Raw genomic sequence first — 26005 nt, forward strand, 5'->3', positions numbered from 1 at the left:
GCTGAGGAGTAAAAATTTCACACTTTGTACACTGTAGAATTAAAAAAAGTTTTGGTGAACTGAAAAACTCTCAAGAAGAACAGTCCAGTGCTCATTTAATCAGTTATTGAAATCAGTTGAGCAGTTTTGAGAAAACCAGAGCAGAGGTATGAGAAGGTACCACTCCATGAACACAAAGCCATGATTATGGGAAAGGAAGGCACTATGCATGTCCTGCAAATTGGATTAAAACCAAAGTATGAATGGAATAATGAGATTAAGCACAGTGAAGTGCATATCCCAAAAGAGGGCTGTACAAAGAAAATACAGAATATTATTTAATCAGAAAGCACCAGAAGGAATGGAAGCGTGATTATTACTGTCAGAGCTTAACAAAATTACATCCCAGCTCTGAATGTGTATGTGTCTGTAACGAGCACTGGAGGAAGGCGTACCTGACCAGGTGACTGGAAGAAAGACTGAGCTCATTAAAAAGAAAAAGGAGCAGCTTGCACTGAAATCCCAAGACATATAACATGGGCGCTTATGATCTGGAAGTTTCTTATCAGATCTGTTAACAACAAATTGGTTGAACTGGTTGAAACTAATGATGTGTTTCTTGACATGAAGAAGGGTATCGACAAAGCGTAAGTGGGGTGGGGAAAAAAATCATCTAATGGTGGCCAAGCTGCTGAAGACAGAAAAGGACTGTTGGAATTTTGAGCAAATTACATGGATGTCTATGACACTTTCACAAGCCTGTGTGCTAAGTGGTGAAAGCAAATCTGTGGCGACTGTAAAACAGCACATAAAAGCATAGGGCCTATGCAAGCAGTATGGTGGAAAAACAGTTTTAAAAAAAGCTAATATTTTCCAAGGGGCTCTGGTAATTTTTCATGAACAATGAAGGATGTTGCTGTCTCTTGACAGACATAAAAGGTGCGTCAGAGAGCGAGGAACTGTGTGGTATGGCTTTGTTAGGAATACCTGGGTCCAGTCCATCACGTCCATAGATACACTCCATCATTAGGAATACCCAGGTCATATTCTGAACGCTTAATTATGAATGCAACTTCAAGTTACAGATTAGTTTCATTGTGTCCAAATTAATCTCAAAGTAAATCATGAAACCCAGAAGGTACAAAATTATTCAAATCAGAAGCAGGTAAGACACTTTGCAATTCAGATGAATTCGGCCACCCAGTTTCCCCCAGCCTTGCACTGGGTCTGCCTCCACTAAACTCACTGGGAACTTCTCTATTAAAACCAGTGTGAACGGGATCAAGTGCACAGCTTGGCTGAACCCTACCCACTTGCCAGCCAGTGATTTATTACTACAAAGGCAGTTTCCAGAAAATGCATTTGTATAAGGTCTGTGAGAATTAGCTATCGCATGGCACGCATTGCCTATGGGGATTTCGAAAGAGACACTCTAATTTATTTGGTGGGAGTACAGTTCCATCTCACATTGCAAAGACTCTGAGCTCTCTTTTAAAAACTTCAAAAAAATTGGAAAGAAATAATCTTAAAGAAGAAATGTGGCCTTTTCTTTTTTTTTTTTCCTCCCAGAGATTCTTGGAAATGCCTCCACCATCACTTCAGAGACAATCAGGCTTTCCAGTTGTCTGACCTGAGACCCATAAGGACTGTAAATCCTACAGGTATAATCAATCTTACCTGCTGCAAATCTTCAGAGCTTCGGCGCACCAGCTTACTTGCAAGGAACACTCTGCCTTTTGCCTGCACTTTCCACCAGCGTTTCAGCAGCACAGAAGACCATTTAATTTTCTTCAGGATGTCACAACAAAGGGTCCCAAATGGAACAGCAGACAAGAAGTTATTATGGACCAATAAACACCTCCACGTAGATCTAAGGCTTAAGTAATTCAGACCATGCACCATTCCCATCCACATCCCACCATCATCACCAATAGGCAGTGTTAGGATGAAGGCAGGCAGGTGAGGCTCTCCTGAAGTCTGTTAGTGCCTCTAATAAAAGCAGGAGTTGCTACATTTTTACAATCATTCTCCCTCTATCACACATCCAGTCACAAATACTAACCAGATCCACAGCCAAAAAACGGCAGAAACTAACCCCTTGGGACTGTCACTTGATGTTCCTCACCACCAGTGGAGTTTCAAACAAAACTTCCACTTAACTTTCAGCCCAGGCTTTATTCCGAAACCTGCGGTTTCTCATCTGCATTTCGTTGCCATGCTGCTGCCTGTAAGGTTTGCAGCAGACTGATAGATTTTTGCCAGTCTTACAAAAATATTCTGCTTCAGTAATTTATGACCCACAGGTCAATATTTGAAACGTTACAATGGGTTGCCATGGAAATGTCAATACCATCCGTTTCTCTGCACACATGTAATTGGGATATCTAAGAAAAATACCTGGAAATTTAGAAATTATATTCAAGTCATCTTCCATTGATTCAAAATCAGATTTTCCCCCTTTGTTATATTTTACACTGGAGATTGAGCTGTGTTTTAGGGCTGCTCGGGACATTTAACACCCCTACCTAGAGCCTTTGGGCTGCCTTTTTCTAACCATTTCATAAGTTAACAAGTCTCCAGAGGCTCCGCTTGAAGAAAAACAAAAGGACAAGTAGAATATGAAGTAAAAATGTATGATTTCCAGCCTGCTCTTTAGTCAGCACTTTCTTAAGAGGAACTGGGAAAAGGTTAAGTCAAACAGGCAGGAAGAATGGCCAGCAAGCCCAGGAACAAGGATTCAAGCCCAGATCTAATCTATGTCTTTAGATGACGTATCATTTTAAGCTCAGGTTCTTGAAAGAACTGATTCTCCCATCCCCATGAAAACCACTTTTTGGATGTATTGGGAAAAAAGGTGCTTTAAAAGCCACCCAACAAATATATTCAAGGCCCAAATATCTAGGGTTTGGCATACCCAGCTTCAACATGAATAAAAGTGTGTGAGAACACTGAGAAGCAGAGATGATCTCTGTCAAATGGGAATCAAACCACTGCCCTACTCCACAGGGAGAACAGCGTGCATGACTGCGATGTGTTCATTACTATATGTACACCAGTGTCACTCTGAAAAAGGAAAACCCTAGAAAGAAAGAAGCTCAGTAGGATGAATGAACTCTGAACACTATGATACAGTGAAGCTCAATTAAACAGGATTGCTGCCCACTCAGCATCAACCAAACACAGCTCCTAAGATGCAACTCTCAGTGCTGCTAATTTGATATATATTAATAGTCAGTCAAGGGCAATTTCTCATGTCACTACTGAGTTACTGCTGCTGCCGGTCACACCAGATGCTTTCCCATGAAGTGACCTGGGTTGCTGACCTACAGAAGAATGATGCTTCCAAAATGCCACCACTTCCCATATCTAAAGACCCATTCATAACCTCACATCACTTAAACCACATCGCTGGTTTCTTCTGATATACTTTACAAAAAAAAAAAAAAAAAGAGATCGGACAGGGAAAACACAATAGTTCATATTTCTTAAAAAAAATTATCAAAAACCAATCAAGGTAAACTTTCTCTGCTGACTTCCGTGCTAAGAGTGTGAGGTGGCTTTTGGAGGGAGGTGTTTCAGAGGCAGCTCCTTCAGACATAAAACATTTCTGTGTCTCTCAGTGTTCAGCCAGCAAGCATCTTCAACAACTAAGAAGCCCCTACATGTACAACAGGAAAAAAGATCTCCTTGACAGGCAAACAGACATGGCCACGAAGTGCACAAGTTTATAAATGTAAAAACCTCCCACAGGTGGCAGTTCCCAGAAACCACCATTAGGCTTTGCTTTTCAGGTTACTTTTAGGACTGAGCACATCTTAGGGGTAATTTGTTCTTTGGATAAAAGAATCCTTCCTCAAATGTTCCATAAAACATTTAAAAAGCTGTGATTGCTGAAACAATGTTAAAATATTAGGTTTACTAGCAGAAAACAAAATAATCCATGTCTCTCTTAAAATTGATGGTCTGCAGTGGCCAAGGCCAAGCCCTGCAAGATGGAGCAAAGCCCAGGGAAATGAATTTTGTTCCAAGGACAACTGTCTGAAGCCCAGCAGTGCTAAAGAAAGCGATCCTTAGCACGGCAAGGCTCCTGCAGCACAACAGCCACCGAGCAGGCCAGCAGCGAGGGACTGCGGAGGCTGAGCCGCCAAGGACCGCAGCATTTGGTCCTTTGGGACTCCTGGCCGCCTTTCCTTGCACACCCACCAGGCAGTACTGCAAAGGGCTGCTGAGAAACCTCTGCTGAGGAACTACCTCTCGTGGAACTGTCAGCCAGGGAGTTGAAATAAAACCAGTCCCCAACGCTCTCACCATCCAGATTGTGATTAATAATTTTTCCCCTTGAAAGCACCACACATTGCCGGGCAGGCGAGCCGTGCCAGATGGTCGGTGCACACACAGGGAGCTGGAACAAGTAAGGGACTGCAAAAAAACTCAGAGATAAAAGGAGAGCAAAGATGCATACCAGGCTTTTAATCAAAGAACCTGCTGAAAAATAAAGTACACTGTATTTAACCCATTACCAAGCACTGTGGTTCCATCAACACCACAGAGTAAGAGAGGAACCTCTTGGTCTGCAAGAGATGTCATCATTTGCAGAGGGATGGGACAATGGAACCGGCTGCCAGTCTCTGTGAGAGTCTCTTCTGAGACATGCAGTCTTTGAAGAGCAGGGTGTCCATGGGCTTTGTGGAAAGCAGTGCAACAACTCAGTTGCCTGCAATTCAATTGCCTGCCTTGGCATTGTCCGAACACCCTGTAGCCTCCAGCTGGTGACCGCATCCCTTCCAGCAATGCAGCTCAGATAGCAACAGCTGGCAGGGGGGCTGCATGGCCAGCAAAAGGAGGACTGTTCAGTCATTACCACAGATCTAGCCCAGTTTGAACTCGTTACCAAACCATGCCCTTGTCCTTATTACGACAGCAGAGTTTCAGCAACAGCAGATCCAGATGCCGGTCTGCGCAGGCAGTGTTGTTGCACTCGAGCCAGGCAAGAGCATCACATCACGTCTGAGATGCGATGACAAGTCAGGGAAGCAGGTAGTGGCTACTGCTCACGTGTGGGCTGTTAACAGAAATGGTTCCAAGCCAAGAAGGCACCTCTCTATTAACAAAATCATCATTGTTCAGCTTAGAAGTACATCGTGGTCCAGGTCAGTCCTGCAGACAGACTGTTTCAGATCTAACATGCAGATGTTAGGTATCACAACTCCTCAGGTTTATATTCAAGTGAGGAAAGAGAATTACATTCAAACTATCACAGCAAGTATGTGAGTGGCACTTTGTGCCATACACGGTTTGGGATGAAATATTTTGAAAAATAATTACAAATCATATAGAAAAATCAGAGTTTGCAGCAACATTGTTTATACTACTGCTTTATCCCACTTACCCCACTGTCAAAACAGTGCTTCTGCTCTATAGAAAAGCACAATTTTTCAAGAAGAAATTCTCTTGCTACTGTACCAAAGCAACTGAAAACAGAAGTGTTACTGTTTTTTTTCCTAGGCTAAGATCCTCTTGCCTCTCATAATTTCAGGTAAGCACATGGGAAAGAAGACTTGCACTAGCTGAAATGAAAGTTAGCACTGCTGTTCCTTGCTTTTCAAGTGAAAGCTATTTTTACCTAAAAAGTCCAGGCAGCCCAAAGCATTGCTTAGGGAATTCAAAACACAGAGAACACGAATAAATAAACAAGAGTTACAGAACTGAGAGTTATTACCCTACACAGGCTCTAGCTATAAACCAAGGCTCTGTAGACCAGGCACCTAATCCCTACCAGCCACCAGGTTCCTGCAGGTATAGAGCCCAGCCCCGTCCGTCCCCGTCCCCCCGTCCTCCCCCATAACACATCCTTTGTTAAAGCACAAGCATCAAAGCAACACATGTTTCCCTGCTCATCCCTGCATCTACACACACCCCAGGGGAAGAATCAGGCCCAAAGAGCTGCATCCCCCCCTCACCCTACCCACAAAAGGCAGGTGAAATGCTCTCTGGTAATAGTGATGAGCAGTAGTTATCTGCACTGCTAAGCTCCCCCAGCACTGCTGCATCTCACCAATCCACATGGGACCTTGGATGTGCCCAGTGATGACTGCACAGCACCAGCACTGCAGCACTGAGGTACTCTAACCAGCATTGAGCTCTGGAGCAACACAGCCTTGCTTGTAGGGATGTGCTTGGTGTGCAAGTAGCCACCACGAATTAAATCAGTGCAGGGAAGACCATACAATTTGTTTCTCGTTCTCCAGCTGGGTCTCACACTGCTAGAAACACAGTGACCCTTCCAGCACCCCTTCTGCAAGCACCAAGATAGCAGCAGCATGCAGACTTCTTCAGCGGCTGCCCACCAAAGAGCAGATTTCACACAGCTGAGAACAGTCAGAACCAGCTGGAATACATTTTTAATCCTTGGACCACTTCACAAGGCCTCACATGTGGCTCTCTTGTTGCAAGAAATGACAGAAATGTAGATGTCTGAAGGATATCCATCTCCCTTGCAACTCTGGGCTTGCCCATTGCTTTCATTTGATGATGCCTGGAGCTTTTAGCCTGATCAAACCACTTTATCATCGTTATCATGGACAGCGGACAAGATTTATGCCACTTCTAGTCAGAAAACAGTTTGAACAGAAAATGTTTATCGGCATTTTCTACTAGAGCTTATTTTAGTGACGCATACCAGATGCTATTTTGCGTATTGTTATTAAACACAGAGTTTGGATCCCATAGTACAAAACAGCAAACACTACATGCTACCCATATTTTTGAATTCTCAGTTCCAGAATTCATTTCCTAAACAGAGGTATGGGTTGCAGAACACTTCTGGTTTGCCAGGACAGAATATTAAGGTCTTTCTGCAAACAAGTTTCTCCCCCTTTGTGCTTGGCAGAGACATCAAAACCTGCTGGGTCACTGCCATCCTCTGTCTCTCTCAGCAGGTTGGACAACATGAACACAGCTTGTAAATAAACAAACCCCAATAGGATGACACTTTGCTGAAAGAACCTCACCAGTAAATGTGAAATCGCAAGAAGGGCGTGGGTGTGCACATACATTTCCATAAGCAAAGCCTCCTCACGTGCCCGTGGGCGGCTGCACACGCAAGCGCTCGCGTGGGCTCTGAAGGCAAGGGCTGACTTAAGGAACTGCTGCTCTGGTGAACTCTGCTCTTAACACTGGGCTGTTACCAGCAAGAAACAGGATCAGCTTTCAATAAAAACAAGGTTTGTGTTACTCCTGTCCAAAAGGCAAATATTTTTGTTCTCTCTTTCCTCCCAGGAGACTGAGAGGCTAAATTCATTAAGGGTCGTGAGAGCAGTGGATACTGTAAAAGGAAGGATAAAAATGAATCTGAATGAAATCTGATGTAAAACGTTTGGTCTCTATGAATGTATCTATAAACAAACATGCGTTGACTAAATGTAAGCATCAACAAACGAGCCATTAATCAAGCTTCCTTTTACACACCCTGGCGCTGATTTAACTGACAGGAAAATGTGAAAAATAAAACGAGCACTTTCCTCATGCTTTCATCAGAGCTGCTCAGAATCACAGAACCACAGAATCGTAGGGACCTCGAATCAAAGGGACCTCGAGAGCTCATCGGGTCCAAGCCCCCTGCCAAAGCAGCTCCCCAGCTCGTATTGCACAGATAGACGTCCAGATGGGTCTTGAATATCTCCAGAGACGGAGACTCCACAACCTCCCTGGGCAGCCTGTCCCAGGACAGCCTGTCCCAGGGCTCTGTGACCCTCACCGTGTAAAAGTTCTTCCATATGTTCTAACTTGCAGCCATTGTAAGAGTTGGAAGGGACCTCAAGAGATCATCGGGTCCAACCCCCAAATATTCCCCCAAAATATTGCACAGGAGTATTTATATGGATTTGGAAACTGTTATAGACCAATATCAGCTTCATTACCCTTTTGTTGCATTTAGCAGCATTTGGTAATATTCAACTCCAGCTGTAAGCTGCTCACAACAATTTAGGAGAGCCTTATCCCCACGTTTGAATTTAATGGAGACGCTAAAATGAGCTCATCAGTTGAGAATTAAATTAATGTTATTTTTACATTAGGTAACGATACAAGCAAATCAGTGATATGTAAACAAGCACAAATAATTAAGTTGCTCACCTTTAATTCATGCATATCTGAATAGAAGATAATTTGCCTTGTAACCAAACCAGGAACCACCTCCATTTAGAATAAAAATCAATTAGCCCAAGGCACATACTGAAATTAACTTGACTTAAGTACCTAAGTCAAACATGCACTTAAGTGTTTCCTTGAAATCTATGTGGATCTCAAGCTACTTAATGAGAAAGATGGGGACAAATATCAAAACCAAGCTTCCTAAGGTAGGGTCATTCTGTTCCCCTAATTCCACGCTTAGCAACAGTTTGTTACAGGAATGACAGCAGTTTTGTGGACTGTATGGGAGGGGGAAATGGCAGCCCAGCACCGGGAGCTGGGCCATGCAGCAATTCAGTGCTCCAGGCTCCCCCTGCTCCCTGTCCCAGCCACAGCATCACCGTGCAGCACGGTGCTCTGCACACCTTCCTTCTGCCCCACCAGTTTTACTTATTTACAGAGGGATTTCTCTTACTGGTGAAAACAGTACAGCACTGCAGCAACTATAGCATGTGATATCATGAAGAAATAATAATGAGACAGTATTTAATGCACATTCAAACGTTCTGAAAGCAATATTTAGCATCTGGGAAAAGGATATGGGTTTTAATTAAAAGCAAAAATCCTTTGAAGATGTAATATGCTTGACAATTCAGAAAAGCCCACTGTAAGAGTAGCCCACACAGCTTTACTGTTGTCCGGTTATGCATGTGCCTCACCACACGTGTTATGTGAGCACTTCTCCCCACAAAAAAAACCCACCACAAAATCACAAGAATTCGAAATAAATAATAATAATTCCATTATCTTCATTATAATTTTATTTCTAGGCAATAGAAAACTGGCCCAGAAACATGGGACAGGTTGACCTTCTATCTGAGACCATTCTGTGGTCAAGCTGAGACCACCCACTGGGGAGGTCTAAGGCAGAAAACTCCACCAGCTCTGAAAAGTGAGGCTATTCCTTGTATTTCACAGCAAGCATGTGTAAGACCAGTGTTCATTAGCATTCACCTAATCACCCCAGAAGATTTATTGCACTGTTATAACAAAAGAAGCCTTTAGATTTGTCCTAAAGTTTCATATAAAATTGCTGCAGGAGTCTTATTTGCCTGTGCTAGCAATGAACTGCTTCATCAGCTGCGTCTATGGTTGGGAAGGGTGATATCCAACAGCCTAATACCACTCTCTGGAGACTTGTTTTTTTTCACAAGTGCATAACCTTGCTTCTCATTCAAAAGTTGATTCAAGTGGAATCATAACTGAATTTTCAATCTTTCTCTTCTCAGAAAAGCCCCGTGAATCTGCAATGTGAAATCCAGAGAAAACCCAAGACAGGGGAAAGACAGATGTATTTATCATGCACAGATGATGTAGGAAGGAGACAAAAAATATTGTCATCAGCGCCTTACTGACTGCAAAATAAGGGAACAGTAATTAATCAGCAGGAGTACATGCTGAGAGGAAATATTGATTGAATTTGGAGAAACTTTAGTTTCCTGAAGGAACTGTTCCCCTGCAAAGGTAACCAGGAAAGTTTCTGTAAATTAGAATGGCAACCAGCCAGCTTGCAGCCATTCTGAGTGTCATTTCAGACAATCCAGAAAAATATACACCAGATGCACGTTGGTTTCTAAAAAGTAATTTAAATACATTAGTAAATCAATGGCATTGGCAGTTTGATGGACTATGATGGAGAAATCTTCCTCTGAGATATCATTTTCAAAACCTGCAAAGTTTTGGCAACTGAGTTGTTACAACTTTATGACCTTTTTTCAGTGTTTCATCTTTTCCAACATCTTCTGGTGTTTGGTTATTTCAGCTTAAATTGACATGGATGTGCCTCCCACTAAATTGGACCCCAACCCCTTGGGACTCCCTACTGTCTCCTCAATGCGAGGAGGAAGAACGGCTGTCTTCCTTTTGCATCACGGAGGGGCAGGAGATGTCAGTAACAGGAGCGGTCTGCTCTGACAAGGTTTGGGTATCTGTCAGAAAGGAGCTGGTTGCCTCTACTGAGAAGAGGCAACAGCTTATTATTTCTGTCCTTTTACCTGACTGGTGTGTGCTTATGGCTGGGGGGATGTTAGCCACATAAAACAAAAGAAACAGTAGTAGACATTAAAAAACCATAAAGGACATTTTTTGCTCCCTAAAGTACATTGCAGCGTCATAAAAAATGATCACATCTTTCAGCAGCAAGCCACCACCCCACTGAAAGTCTGACCACAAGCAAACCCAAGTATTGCCCTGTGAAGGGTTCACAAGTCTCCAGCAGAGGCTGTGGCTCCATCCACCCTGTGAGCACAGAGTACATCCATGAGGGGATTCCCATCACATTGGCTTTGGTCATTCCAACCACTCCATTTAATTAGCAGTTAAAGAAACAACAACCTGCCTGGTTTAAGCACATTTGGAGAGTTACCTTGCTGTCTTCCTCAGTAATAAACTGTTCTTGGTGAAGGTCATCTTTCATCTGTGCAGTAAATAAAACTGTCAACTAAAGCTGAGTTTCTGGTTTTCATCAGTCAAGCAATACAATAAAACTCAGAGCAGCGTATTTAGACAATGATTTTGAGTGAGAAGGCAAACCTTAAGGAAGTTTTAGTATAATCATTTCCTCTCAGTTGATCAACATAACAGACACAGTAATTTAGCTGGGGAAATGTGATATAAAGCTTACAAGCCTGATAATCAGATTGTCTGTAGAGACAAAAAAAATCAAGCTGGTTTTCCAGACCCCACCATAACCATTAATTAAATACTTACCATCTCTTCACCTAACTTCTAAAGAACATTTAAGCAAAGATCCATCGGTTTCAAGGAAAAAATCCCAACCTCCTCTAGCTTGCCTATTTAATTCTAGTTCTATCATGTAGGAAGTTTTACTGCTGTCAAGCAACATTTCTCATCTTTGTAAGAACGAGTTCAACTGGAAATATTAAAATATTTTCAACAGGCTGCTTATTTTTATCTAGAGGAAGATAAATTATCATATGCATGCAAGTAGTAAAAGCAGTTGCCAGAAAAAATAGGGTTTATTCCCACCATACCTGCAATACATCAACCTCTACATGAAAATACTCCTTTCCAAAACAATTAGCCTGATTTGTAGTGAGCTCACACAGACTTTCACAGGACTACCCTGCTGCAGATTATTACTTGCCTAAAATATGATACTTAACATTTTTCCAGTACATTAAGTAATAGTATTGCTTGAGAGGGGAAAGCCAGGTAGAAATACCCTTTAATCGGTGATTCTCACAAACACCAGTTAATCCTACACCAGTCAAAACACAATGATTCAGGCTGCCAAAACCTGCATTAACTTTTCCCAGTGTTCTGATAGTGTTTTACACAAACACAAGAGCAAACCCAGTAAGGTCTGGAATCAGCCTACAGCTCTGCCACTTGTTTCACGCCCGTCCTCTCCCAGCACATTCCACTTCTTAAAACCCAGCACGTCGGCAGAGCCTTCATAAAAGAAGATGCATACCTTCATCTCTCCAGGGCTTAGGAGGCTGTGGGTTTTGTTTGTTCATATTTTTTAAGCAGATGGAATAAAATCTCAAATTTCTTCTTATATAGAAGATAGATAACAGCCTATGGAAAATGCTGGAAAAACCCCACTGTCTGGTCCACCTCACTGTACCCATTAGAAGTATCTATAATCTACTTCCATGGTTGGAAAAATGCTTTTTTTTCCTTTTCTTATGCATGAACCCACCCTCAGAACCAATCGATGGCTCTTCCACTAGTCCTAATTGCCATTTCAGGAAGATCAGTTGCCCCCCAGCTTCGGTGACCTCTCTCCTGCTGCCCAGCATGGGCAGCCAATGGGCACGCGCACCGACATGGGATACAACTCCAACAATCCACCATCCAGTAGAAATGGAGACTGGGGAGACTATGTCACTGAACAGATTCATTATTACAAGAAGAAAAGTTAGAGCAAGTTTGCCCCCAAAGTCTTATGTGACTAAACAAGAGCACCTGCTCAGGCAGCACGTTGGGCATGAAGGGCTTTTCACTCCTGTGTGGAGACTGGAGAAGTGCAGAGCCCCCCAGGGACTGCACAGCCCCTTGCCCTGCGCTGCAGGAGGCCCCCTGCACCCAGCTGGGATCTTCTGCTCCACAGACCCAGACCCACTCCTGCAAGCAAGAGCCTGGGAGGTTTCCCTGACAGCAGCATCCTAACAGATCTGCCAACTACAGGAATAAATCCCAAAGCATTTGCAGCATGCATGACACTGCCCAGCACAAGCCCTGAGTCCTTGAAATGACGACTGATCCCCCCCATCTCCAAGTTCATGGAGATTTCAGTTCCTTCACCTTCTGTTTCACTGGGGGAGAACATCTTGTCCTATTTCTGGTGAAAAGAGTGCCAGAGATAGGAATATTTAGAAGGAATTCGTATCCATCTATCCAAACCCAAACATTCAAAAATCATGACTCATAATCCCCTCCCAAATCATGGGATTAAATTAACATGTCATGGGATTTTGAAAGATTCTATCTTCAAATTACGGAATACTGTACACTTTGTGTTACTCATTACTTGAAAAAATTTGTACAGTCAAAAACTACAAAGATTTTATCATCAGTTAAAAGGGCCAGGAGCTCACCTAGAGAGAAAAAAAACAAAGTCATCACATATTCATAAGATTCCTGGAGGCTGGACTTTTAAAAATAGTCCAAGTGTTACAATTCATCACATGTAAATTTATGGGACTTGGCAACAATGCAGTTGTCTCTAGGGATGGGGGATGAGGGGGAGTGCTCTTGGTTAACCTCTTTTCTTTTTTTTTTTTTTAAATAGATACAAGATGCTGAAAGTGCCCTACTAAGTATTTCCTAAATAAGCCCATTGATTAATTTAGAGCACTATGGAAACACGCAGCACAGCGTGCTTATCAACGCCCAGTCACTAAATATTTTGACGGTTTTTAACCAAAACGGGATGCATTCTGGAAAAAGATAAACTGGAAAATAAAATTACATCTTTTGAAAACATGTCCTTTCCAAGCCTGTTGCCTAGAGCAAATCAGGAGTGGGAAGCCAGGTTTAATAAAAACAAGAGGAGAACAGATCAGTTTTGTAGTGGCCGTTCAATTTTTTTTTTGTTAAAAGCAGACAGAATTTCATGGGGAAAAAAATCCTGTACAGTACAGTGGGGATTTCTTCCCAAAGTAAAAACTAACTTTTAATCAATTTTACAATTCAAAAGTTGGTGGATGGAAGGGAAGACTACTATGCTTAGTATTTTCCCTTATTTTAAAATATGTTAAATGACAGCTATTCCCAACAATCACCGACAGGGTCAGTGCTGCACCTCAGCCTGGGCAGCACAAGGTCAGCCTCTCTTTTCCTTTTTAATCCCATAATGCCAGCTGATGGCTATCATTATTTTATGCCCTTGTACCAGAGCCAACAAACTTCAGTCCTCATGCGAGCGCACAGCACAGGTGAGGGGACAAAGACTGAGCGAACTGGGGGTCTTCAGCCTTGCAAAAAGAAGGCTAAGAGGGGATCTTATTAATGTTTATAAATATCTGAAGTGTGGGACACAGGGGGAAATAGCCAGCCCCTTTTCAGTGGTTTCTGGGGACAGGACAAGGGGTGATGGCTTCAAGTTCCTGAAGCACAGGAAGCTCCACACCAACATGCGGAACTTCTTCCCAGTGAGGGTGCCAGAGCCCTGGGACAGGCTGCCCAGGGGGGTGTGGAGTCTCCTTCTCCAGAGATATTCAAGACCCCTGTACGACCTGTCCTAGGGACCCTGCTTTGGCAGGGGGGTTGGACTCGATCTCTGGAGGTCCCTTCCAACCCCTATGATTCTGTGATTCTGTGACACAGATGCAAAAGTCCAGTGACATCGCACACCACGCATGGCTTTGCTGCTAGTGACAGCTCCACAAGAAGCCACGGCACTGCACTTGACAGGTGTTTTCAGATATTGCTGTCAGAGCCTTCCTCTAGCAGGTACCACATGCCAATAACTGGAGCTGATCTACAATTTATGCTTTTCTGTGTACCAGACTCCTACTCCTGAGAAATATTTACCATCCAAAACCAAAAATACTGCCATAAGGTGTGAACAAAATCAAGTCTCTTTTGTTTAAGAGGAAACACAGTGACTGGCTGATATTTTCCAACACTGCAATAATTTTATAAACATCCACTAACAGAGCAACTTCCATCTTATGATTCTGGGGTGGTAGCACTCAGACTCCTGCATCTCCCAGCTCTGCTTCACAATGAGTATGAAGGCAACTAGAAGAGGCCAACGCAGCACAAAGTCAGTCACAAAATTCATGGGTCATTTTGATGGCCAAGGTGGAAAAAAGATGGTAGTTGAGTGCTATTGGTTGCTTCCTTTTTACTTCCCATTACAACTTGAACATTGAGTAATTTATATTATTCGCTTGGCCCTACCTTCAGTGCCCCACCTCTGGGACTGTCTCTCCCTCCACGTGCTTTCCAGACATTACTATATGCAAGAGGGATGGCAAAGTTTTTAAAACAGGTATCATACTCTGTCTTTTGAAAATTATTCAGGTGGCATAGGAGAGGCATGGGAAATGCTGGGAAAATTTCTACCAAGTAGAATCTAACACACTGTTTTGTACTTAAAAACATGTTTTACTGATATAAGATAATACTAAGGTAGGAGTGGCAAATAATTCTGCAGTTTGGTACACACGCTTGGAACAAAAATGTAGCTGTTCTGTTGTTTCCACTCAAATGACCCAGTTAATCTCAGTGTTAACATCAGCTGTCAAAACATCCACTTACTAGATTTGCATCCTTTATTTCTTCAGTAAAAAAGGTGCAACATCCGAGCAGTTACCAGAGAAAGAGAAACTACTACAGAGACCTGATGTTTATGTTTAGCTCCTGCTATGCCATCGCTGTCTATCACGTATGTAGTACATCAAATTCCACACTTAGAAATGTATAAATAAAATCAAGAAAGTTTGTGTTTGTAAGTGAAGATACCATTATTTCCCTGTGGGACTAAATCCAGCCTAGGGAAGACATCGACAGTGAGAAGCCCATGTACCATGTCAGCCCTGCTGTGCCCTTGCTGCAGCCTTCCCACATGGCCTTTGCAGAGCCGGCACTGCTACCTGTTCCCAGCACGCACAGGCACCTCTGCTTCCTCTGCTCTGACCTGGGGACTCAGCGGGGCACACAACTTTGTGCTGGCTATCTTGGGAGCCCAACTCTTTAAATCATACATAGTTCCACTATCCTGGAGATGGTTTAGGCTGCTGCAATCAGGTAAAGTAGTCAAGTCCTTCCCTACCTTTTCATCAACAGAGGGAGAACACCACATTTCCATTCTGAAGGATAAAAAAAGCCAGAGATAGCAGATAATGTTGGCTACATGCCTTCAGCTACACTTTATACATCAGCTGGCATTAACATCTCTTCCTTACCTTTATACAGGGTATCCGCATTCTCTATAGGAAGGTGCTTCTTAGCTGCGGCTCTGCGATACACCACGTGAGTTCTGCCTCCTCCCTCCTCCTCCTCCTGGGCCCCCTTTTCCAGAGGTTCAATGAAGAACTCGTCCTTGTCTGTGCGAATCATGCCAGCCTGCAGCGACAGGGCAGAGATCGAACACTTTGTGTTACTGCACATAGAGCAGACGTTGTGAGTAAACAGTTACAATATGCTTAAGCACACTTTAGGGCTCTCTAGAGAGCAATTAGGATGCAGAGAGGAAACCAGGTGAATTCTTTATTAGAGCAAAATGAAGCATCATTTCCCCAACTTGACAAGGAAGGACAAAAGGTACAAACCCGAACCAAAAGGACTTCTCCTCCAAGCACATAAGGCAAAATACAAGTCTAAGAATCTATCTAGGAAATGCACCCTCCATTAGAAACCAGATACAGTGACAGTTACTATGACCTTAGCTATCTGTCAGCTCCAGAACACTCCAGTGTTTACTATCTTTGCTAAATAAAGGATCAGTTCAGTGCCAAAAGCTGGTCCTGATGTGCAGTTGAACAGTCAAAAAATGCAGAGTCATCCTTTCTGTTCGGAAGCAAGATGGAAAAGTACCACATCTTCCACACAGCCAGCTAAGCTTTGTGATTATTTCCCCCTTGACACAAAATGCTCTTTCAAGAATTAGCTGCAACCAGTTTAGAAAAGGTGTTGATAGTGCACTGCTAAGAGATAAAACCTTTATCAGACTGGACCTGATACCCTGGTACGGAAAAAAGAGAAATTTGTGCTTCTATAGAGCACCTCAAAGGAACATCTCACCCGAGTGACTCTCACTGCATTCAGGAAAGCCCTCATAAAGACAAACCTTCAAAAAGAGAAAGTCTTTTCACCCCCTCCATGCAGGTGGAACACCTGCATCACCTGCATTTTGTCTCCTCTTGCAGTCCTGCCCTACTGCAGAAGGTCACAGCAGCCAGTACCTGCCTTGTGGACGTGTCTGGCTCAAATCAATTTTTCAGTGTATGTTTCCACATCTTTGTTTGAGAACTTAAACTAGTGAATCCTTAGCCTGAAAGCCTTACTACTAATGTGAAAGAAAGTGTTTATATTATTGAGAGAATCCACAGATCCAACTTCCAGAAGCTCCTTCAGCACACTCTTTCCCACTCTGCCCACTGATGGCCCCGGAGTCACTGGTCGTTAAGACTGGGCACAGAACGTCTCAACACTGTGACACACTTCGTCTTGGTGTCTGAACTTCTGGGAGCCCAAATCCTCTGCTGGGTGAAGGCCTACCTCAAATTTCCAGGAGAATGAGTTTGGATCCCTTGAACCCAGTATCATCACTTGAAGCAAGTATCATCTAAACACTCTTATCATGTCCCGACACTAAAGTTCTCATACAACATATTTTTCTTCTACAAGCAGCAAACTACATTCCTGCTGCTATAAATACAGTATGTTCTTTGGTTCCCTCCTTGGAAAAATGTCAGGTTCATTTGTCATGTCTTAACTTACATTAGGCAAGATTTCCAGTCCCAGATTTCATATATATAATGTATACAAAAACAGATTGAAGGGGAAGGATTAAAGAAGCAAAATTATATCGAAGAAATTTAAACTGATGCCATCCTGCCTGTATAGAGGAAACTGAATTTGAAATCCTGTCCTGTTTCTTCTTATCTAATTTAGATTCTACATCAGACACAAAAAAGGTGAGACAGGCTCAGCAGCTCAAGGAAGCTAAGACAACCAAGAAAATAAGTGCTGAACCCAGAGAGACAGCGACTGATCTTTTACTGCAAAAAGGAACACATGAAAAATTCAGAACTGACGTTATCCTCTGTTTAATGTATATTTTAATTGTATACACACACACTACTTCTGAATATTAAATATTATATATTCAGAAATTTGGAAGTCTTTTTATGAGAAATTCACAACTAAAGATCAAGAAGGAACAAGCATTTGCACGCTCAACTGCACTGAATACGATGCACACGCCACGTATATGCCCAGGAGAAATATACAGAGAGCTTGACTGTCATGTGAAAAAAAAAAAAGTGGGTTTTCTTTCTACAAATAAGCTATGTGGTGGCACATACCCTCCTATGAATTTCTAGATTTATTAAACGTACTGCAAACTAAGCAGCTAATGCCAGACCCCAGTTTAAAATGCAGACCACACTTTAGGTTCCTGGGGGAACCGCTGTTGTACACTGTACGTAGAGGGGCTCTTCATGAGAGTTTAGGAGGCATTTAGATCTTCCAAGAAAATTAACAGATAGGAAACTTCTACAATCAGTAGTTGAACTGATCAGACAGCAGAACAACTTTTATAGGTGAACTTTAGCTTCCAGGGTATGGTGGCCTTTCAGAAAAGAAAACATCTGTTCAGAGTGAAGACTTCCCTGAGAAGATGAAGGTGACACCCTGGGACAGGCTGTAAGACTAAACAGAAGAGATTTGAATGTTGGTTGCCAAGACATCAAACCAGCAGTCAAGTGCTGATGCTTCCTGTGTATTGTTGTGCCTGGTGCTGGCCCTTTCGCATGCAGGGCGCTTTGTGTGGCGCTGAAGGCTGCTAAATAGCAGGCTACTCATCAGGTACTCCTCCTTCCTACTCTGCTTCTCAGAGGGACACACCACCACTGTACATCCCCATGGCAGTATCCTTCCTAATCCTGCCAGAGCGTATAAAGGAAGAAATTTAACCTTCAAACATGGCTGAACATTCCTTTTTTTTTCATTTTAATGCTGGACTAAAGTAACTTAGTCTCTTACGGTGGAATTTCTCTTTCTTTAGTCCTGACAAAACACATCTGTTATTTTTATAAGTAGTATTAGGAAAGAATTAGTGTGTCTTTTACTATTTAAAGAATTGTATTTTTTTTTTTTTACATATTGTATATCCTACACAGTCTTTGACTTAGACACCTTAGTCTCATGAAATAAGAAAATATGGATGTTTAAGACTTTAAGAAGAAAATTCATTTAGACTGCAAGCCAGAGTTCCTACAGCAATCCACAGTTCAAGCCATCTACTTATTAATATACCCACAGTTATAAATGATTCATTAAGAAATATGTGGGGCTCCTGAATGTCTCCACCACACATTTCCTTGCTGCTTTGAGCAAGACATTTAACCTCTTTACTCCCATTTCTCCACCTCTGCACCAGCCTAACAACAGTCTTGCAGGATAATTACAAGGGCCGATTTGTTATTTTTTTGCCAAGTGCTTTGAACATGAAAAGCTCTGGATGAATTGCCTAATGCATTTTTTCTGATACTAATCAGAACACCCTCAAAAAGCCACCGTGAAAGAGAGATTGCTTTTAGTCATCAACCCAACACCAGCGTTGCGCGCAGCCAAGCAATGTAAAGGCACCACTCTGGCAGCACGGGTTTGCCCACACCCTTCACCCATCAGTCCCGTTGTTATCCACAGATGCCGTCACCCTTGCATGAGCCTGGCATGCCAAGACAACTGTCAGGCAACCACCAAGTTTATGATGACAACAGAGAGCAGTAAAGTTGCTGCAGTTTCCTGGAGAATGCCTCTGGATGACAGAAATGCTGTATTGTTTGAGCAAATTTGCGCCTTCCCTTCAATATAGGTTAGCCTAAAAGGACTTCAGAAAATTCTTGGGGCATCACCTGGACATTTCCTCCATTTCAATTCTCAGTTTCCCCAGGTTCTGAACAGAGGAGCAGTAGTTGCTTTCAGGTAATAAGAGTTTAAAAGTAACGGCTCGTTAACAGTGGTTTGTTCTATCCTATACTGCTTATTCCCCCTCCAGGGACTGCTGTACATCCAGGAGTTACAGGGTAGCAGTGCCTCCACACTACCAGCCTCAGCCACACATGCTGTGTAATTTAGAGGGAGGTCTGGGATTAAGCATCTGACATGGAAAGTACCTCCAGTTCTGAGAAAGACACTGAGCTATTACCTCTTCCACTCCTCTTCCAGGACTTCTCTTCTGAAACTACAGTGAAAACGGGAATATTGCTAAATAATGATGGCAAAAGTGACATGTCCTCTAACAAAAATCTAAATTAATTGAAAATGGTTTTGCTTTGGAATGCACCAAACCGTAGCAGAAAGCCTATAATCCCACTGTTTCCCAAAGCAGGACATCCCCAAGCCTTCTTTCCAGCGGTTTTAGATCCCATCTGCAAATTACTCAAGTCAAGCACTGCTTAGCAGTCATTAATATGCATTAAGGACTAGAGCAGAAGACACTTAATCAAAAGGAAACTGCAGTTCAGAGAATCAAAACCCCTGCTAAGGTTAGCGAGGTGGTTGTTTAGAAGCGAAAGCCACACAAGGAAAAATTCACAAAGCAGGCAGAGTGACAGCCCTGCCTAATTACAGCAAGAATTGCACTGACAAGCCACAAATGAGTCCACTGCAATATAGTGGGGTCTAGAGCTCCACTGATCTCTTTTGGGGGTAACAGGGCTCCTGTGCATCCCCGAATACCTGTCAGGCTTTCAAGGCCAATGGGATCTACAGATACTGGCACTTGGCCACGTGAATTCTTCTCGACTACTCAAGCTTTACAGGGCAAGTCCAATCTTGCCATCAGGTCACCACTTTCACTTGGGGCTTTCTCCCCAAGGTCATTACACTGGTCCCAGCCACCACAATGGAGACTTTCCAACCCAGGAGACAAGTTTGATACCGCACAGCTCAGCTGAAAAGCAGGCTCTTCCCCAGACTCCTCAACATCCCCAAGCCCTCTTGCATTTCTAAAGACATGCTTTAAAAGTGTAATTTGACAGAAAAACTGCCTGGCATATTTAGACCTACAGAAAACTCCAGGTTTTAGAGTGTTAGCTCCTGTGGATAATTAAATGTCTCGCTGGCTCTGCACTTGGTGAGCAACTTAATTGTCTCCTCATTCCCATTCCCATCACAGCTCCCTGTTCTAGGCTGTAATGAAGTAACCCATCTAGCTGCTGCTGCTTCAGGACTCCAGAGCCTCAGCCCATCCTGTAACAGCAAGTTTAATTAATGTTCATTTTCTTCCTCATTAGTACAGCTTTACAAAGCTTCTCATAGTCATACAAAGGTAGATTTACTTCCCAATCTCCAAGCACATGATACAGATAGGAAGCTAAAATTAAATGCGAACAAACTTGAGATTAATATTAAAAAATGGCTGCTTAGTTAATTAAAGTAGTAATCTACAAAACCAGCATGTTTCAGAAACTCTTAGAAGCAGTACTACCATAAATAGAGAGCACTCTAAATTTTTGAGCATTTGATTCTGAATAAGGTAACCAGCCACCCGACATACCCATGCACACACAAATCCTAAATACAGCCCTGAATTTCAGGTCATTTTCTTGAGCCCAAAGGAAGTTTTGAACCATCTGACATTTAACCTCAGTGCCTGGGTAAGAAGCCTGCAGTGTGTATGATATCAATGGAGCCTCCAGAGGGGAATACGCAATATGGGATCCTCCCAACAATCAATTCACAGAGAAGTGAAGAGATTTGCATTTCCCTGTATAGTTGCCAAAAATACTCTGTAGTTGACTTTAAAGAGAAAATATTTATATTTGTAGGACAGCATATTGGACAAGGGCTTATTCTATTTTTATGTCAATGTGCCTGTACTCTAAATACATGACCGTTATGCATTTAACCAAAACTAGCACTAGTATAGCACTTTCAGCAGCAAATTTGAATGCAAATTCAAATGGTTATTTTTATTATGATCCTTCTCTAGGACTCAGAACCACAGGAACATGTTTTTTCCAAACAGCAACAGATGTGTCCTCCCAACACTGAAACCAAGTACGGAAATATTATTAGTTCAATTACATTAGAATGGATCTGACGCTCCAGGAGCTCCAACGACTGGAGCAAGATCACCCAGGAAGTCTGTGGAAGTAGTAAGGACATAACACAGACCTTCCAAACTCATCCCTGCCCACACAGGATCTCTCTCCATTCTCAGTTCTGCAATGAATTCCTTCCCAATCATACAGTACATCGATCCAGGAACAGACGTGCTCTGTGTTTTGTTTTTGTTTAACTTCATTCATATAGCTAACAAAGCAAAAAAAAAGAGCTTCTTATGCCATATATGCATTTGATTCGAGAACATGCCTCGAACTACTGAAGCAATGCAGAGGAGGAATTGTGCAATGCTGCAAATTCATCTTTCTTTACAGCAAGCAGAGGTACTGAAGGAATTACAGCAAACATTTGGAACATATTGCCACTTATTGCACTGCATTCTGCTGCTGCCCTAAAGCTGCACTGATTTATTCGGTCCCAGGCAGGATGGGGAAAGGGAAAAGAAGAAAGTTTTTAACTAAGCATATACATTTTTATTACTGTTGGTCTAATGGGAGTATTCTTCAGCTATTTTTTGACTCAGTTTGCAATTAGGTTGCTTTATTTTGCGTAATCTCGAAAAATTAAGGAGGGAAATAATTATGTATGCCAGAGGAATTAGACAGACAGAGTGGCAGAGCCTGCTGGGCAATGCTATGGAAGCTGCATATTACTCAGGGTCCCATCTATCCTCTGCAGAATGGGGATAAAGTCACATTTAATGCACTTTGAGATAGACTAATGAAAAGCACCATACAAGGGCTATTGGTACTGAGTGCTTTCATGGTACGCTGCTTTCGTACAGTCCTTGCAGCTCAAGGGAGGATGGATATCCTTCCATTCATGCATCTATACCCTTCCACTGTCACCAAAAATAAAGGTTTGTCCCTGGAGCCCAGCTAAGTCACTACACAATTGCAGGTGTGATTAATAATAGCAGCTGGATAAATCTGGACCCGATATAACCTGAAGTTGAGAGCGCTGCATTAGTTTGTAGTAGGTAGGAACCTGGACCCAAATCTTGAGTTTGTATGGTATGATTCACTTTAGAAACTCAGAAGGGCTTTTTTGTGGGTTTTAAGAGACACAATAGTGAGACAGACTGTGTCTCATTCTCACTAAGCCATCAAGAAAACAGACACAATTAAAGTGATTTCACAAAGCAATGCCAGCAGATTTCAGGACAAGCGGCCTGGCCACAGTGCCTGGTTTTTACCAGCAGACAACACCAAAAACATTGCTTCCAACTGCTTTGCCTTCACAAGAAAAGTATTGGCTTCTCACCTCTGTCACTCCGTGCCTGGGGCCAGCAGCAGTGCAGACCAGTGCCCTGAGCACCACATCCCTTCAGGAAACCTCCTGCTCATGTCACCCACAACCTGCCCTTTCCAGCAGCCACTCACCTCTGAAGGCTGGTAGAAGACGAGAGGTAAATCTCATTTCCAGAAGGTTTAGGTAACACACAAGAACACGGCTTTCTGCAAAATGAACATGATTACAGCCTGCAGAAGCGTAACTGGCTTTGGAGCTGGCAAATTCAGAGCGGACTTCCCTGTGGCTGTACAGGGAAACAGCATTGCACCTTTGGCAGGCTAGGTTCTACCTTTCAGATGCCTCCACCAACAGCCAGAACCTCATTTCCAAAGAGTTCAGCTGCAAGAACTGTTACAACTCTGTAGCTTTGTAAACAGAGACTCACACGTGATTTGGATTCACAGAATCATAGGGGTTGGAAGGGACCTCCAGAGATCATTGAGTCCAACCCCCCTGCCAAAGCAGGGTCCCCAGGAGACCAACAGTTATTTTACCTAAAACAATGCATAAGCAAAAACATTTTGGGAAGTCTCTAGGCTTGATGTCCACAGGTATGGGCAATTCCAAGGGGGAGAGAGGTGAGTTATTAAAGAGCTGTTAGGAATGAAAATGATAAATGCGGCTGATCGTGCAGACTCAGGGGATTGTAAACTTGATTGCCGTTGTTGCAAGCAAGGAATAGCAATTGCACTGCCCTGCTACAGAGTTTCTCAATTTTAATCTTTTTGGAAAAGCATGAATATCAAGTCCATGAATTTGCTAACAGCAAGATCCAAAAGGATTAACTTTCACAATTTTAACACATGGAGCCGTTTGAAATGAAGCTTTTCTGAGGTCGCTTTGACAAAATGCATAGTGGAGTCCTACCCTCAGCAATAAAAATGAATTGACATTCTGCAAGAAAACAAAACCAGTCTGACTGGAAAGCTCTACAGCTCAAGCTCTCTCAAAATGGGATGGTTGCTACACAAGTTTCTTTTCAAAAATATATTTGCTTAAGGCACAAATCACCACCCACTGAAGTCAATGGGTGTCACATTCATAAATCTCAAGGCCAGGATTCATAAATGGATTCATAAATATTAAAGCAGTTTAGTCTGACCTTCTATATAAGACAGGCCAAAGGCTTTTGCCAAAGCATCGCTGCAGCCTCCCAAAAACAGTCTTCATCCTGAATTCAGCAAGGCTGGCTCAGGTCCATTAACGGGTAGGAAACAGTGTAGGTCTCTGCTATGGTAAACAAGACAAAGGAATCCAGACCATGAACTGGTGAAAAAGGGTTACTATATTAAAAAAAAGTTTAATATATATTAAATTCATCTGAGTCGAAACTTAGCACTTGTAGTGGTTTAAAATTATGTTATAGAAATCCTGACTCTTCCCTGTAGAAGATGCTGCGGCATCATTTCATATTCCAAAGGAGTGTGAGAGCTGCAGGGTGCAAGCTGCAAGGCAGCAGGAGCTGACTCTGGTCTGGGCCATTCTCATGTCCTCCTCCGTGCTCTACCACCCCTTCTCACACAGCAGCCCCAGTGTTCACACAACCCCACAGTGAGCAGGTTCAGGACACTTACCCCAAAATCACCATTCTCAAAGGACATGTACCTTGGCAGAACCAGGTCTCCCTGCTGCGCAGCTTCTGACATTACCAGCTCCAGTGAAAGCAAGACCCACAGCAAGTAAAATTCCCACCTGGGAGAGAGCATCTCACACCCACTTCGCACTGTTCCATGCAACAGCTCAAAACCCAAAACTGGCCAGAGGTCCACAGCTGACCAAAGCTGGCAAATGCTTGGCTCATGGCTTGCAAATCAGACTGGGGTTTTGCTGGTAAATACAAGTTCTGCTTAAGCTGGGTGCCTATAAGGGTGACGGGAAACAAAGCACCAAGAGTTTGCTACAGCTGGGACTTGTTTTCCTTTCCACATCATACAGACAGGCTCATTTTTACTTTCCTTTCTCTTACCTTGTATTGGAGGAATGAACCTGGAAGGGGGTTATCCAAATGAGAGCAGGAAAAACTAATGAGAGATGAGCTTTCAATTTGATACTGCACTCAGTTGTAGGCTCCCAGTACAAGATGTCAACAAAGTGCAAGATTCAGTACAGAAACTAAAATAATTAATCCCTGGAGGAACAGGCTTATTAAGAAGGATTAAATCAAAGAATTAGTGTGCACTATTTGTCTATATGACAAAGAGGAAGGGAGGCATATGATAACTCTCCAAGATTTGAAAGCATAGAGAGAATAAGAACTGCTGATGAGAAAAGCTTGGACATATCAGGAAACAAACAAAAAAAAGAAACTCTGATAGAAATTTTAGCCTGCAATGTTCTGGGCAGTCTTAGGCAGCTTAAAACAAGGTACCTCAGAAGCTTGTCCTTAAAAATCTTTATGTTAAGACTCCTTATTCTTTACATTGCACTATGTACAGTTCAAGGAACAAGGTTTAGGCATTGCACAGTAAGAAATAAATTTTAGCAGACTTTTGCAGAGGAAGAAATAAAGACCAGAAGCTGAGCCCAAACCAGGCTCAGGGAACTCTGCAGTAGCTGGTGTGGTCCATGTCCTTAGAAAAGCAAAATCCAACATGTGCTGGGCCTCTTCTACGAGCCCTTTTGCTTGAGTGAAGGGAGCCCAGTCTGTCCCAAGGCTCTGCTTTGCCCCAACTGAGCCAGCAAGACAAAAGGGAGTTTCAGGGCAGAGGGAACTTGGCTGTAGCTGGAAAGAAGCTGGAGGCTCTCCATCCCTGGCTTCACTGGACAGACACAAATATAGAAGACAGACAGACCACCCAGGGACACCTGAAGCAACATCCTCACTGCTACAAGCAAAGTGCACTCTCAAATAAATGAATACCATTCCTTAAGGACAACGTATATGCATCCATATGGCAACCTGGCTGCTAGAGCTAATGCAGCAGATCTCACAGTATGTCTACAGGTCTCTTAGGAAGCACTGGGAATGAACTGGTGCTCATGGTCATGAGGACAGAGGTGCTGGATTTCAAGTTGCAAGTTGAAACCAGGAGTTTCATCATGGAATTGTTTTAATGTTCCCAGTCTGATGAAAGGGCAAGACAGAGAGACAGTGTGTTGCTAAGGAAATGAGCTGTAGATTCAGCAGATACGGAAACAAGAGTTTGGATTCTCCAGGCATTAGGAAAAACTCTGGAATGGATAAAGCGTGTACAGGAGAGATCAGTTTCTCCTACATCATCACTGTCTTGTGTACTGGAAAAGCTGTGAAGAATAATTTTAAATAAAA

General features: G+C 42.8%; 1 protein-coding gene across 1 annotated transcript in view; it reads right to left on the bottom strand.

Annotated features, from left to right (window-relative positions):
* Positions 1-26005, bottom strand: part of ADAMTS2 (ADAM metallopeptidase with thrombospondin type 1 motif 2) — a gene marked incomplete at both ends in the record, with an annotated part of 181581 nt that overhangs the window by 96099 nt on the left and 59477 nt on the right. The window contains one exon of the mRNA XM_084268730.1: positions 15552-15711. Within this exon, the coding sequence (XP_084124856.1) occupies positions 15552-15711 (160 nt within the window). The remainder of the gene's footprint in view (positions 1-15551; positions 15712-26005) is intronic.

Source organism: Gallinula chloropus (genome assembly GCF_964237585.1).
Source record: "Gallinula chloropus genome assembly, chromosome: 10".
In the NCBI taxonomy this organism is placed as follows: domain Eukaryota; kingdom Metazoa; phylum Chordata; class Aves; order Gruiformes; family Rallidae; genus Gallinula; species Gallinula chloropus.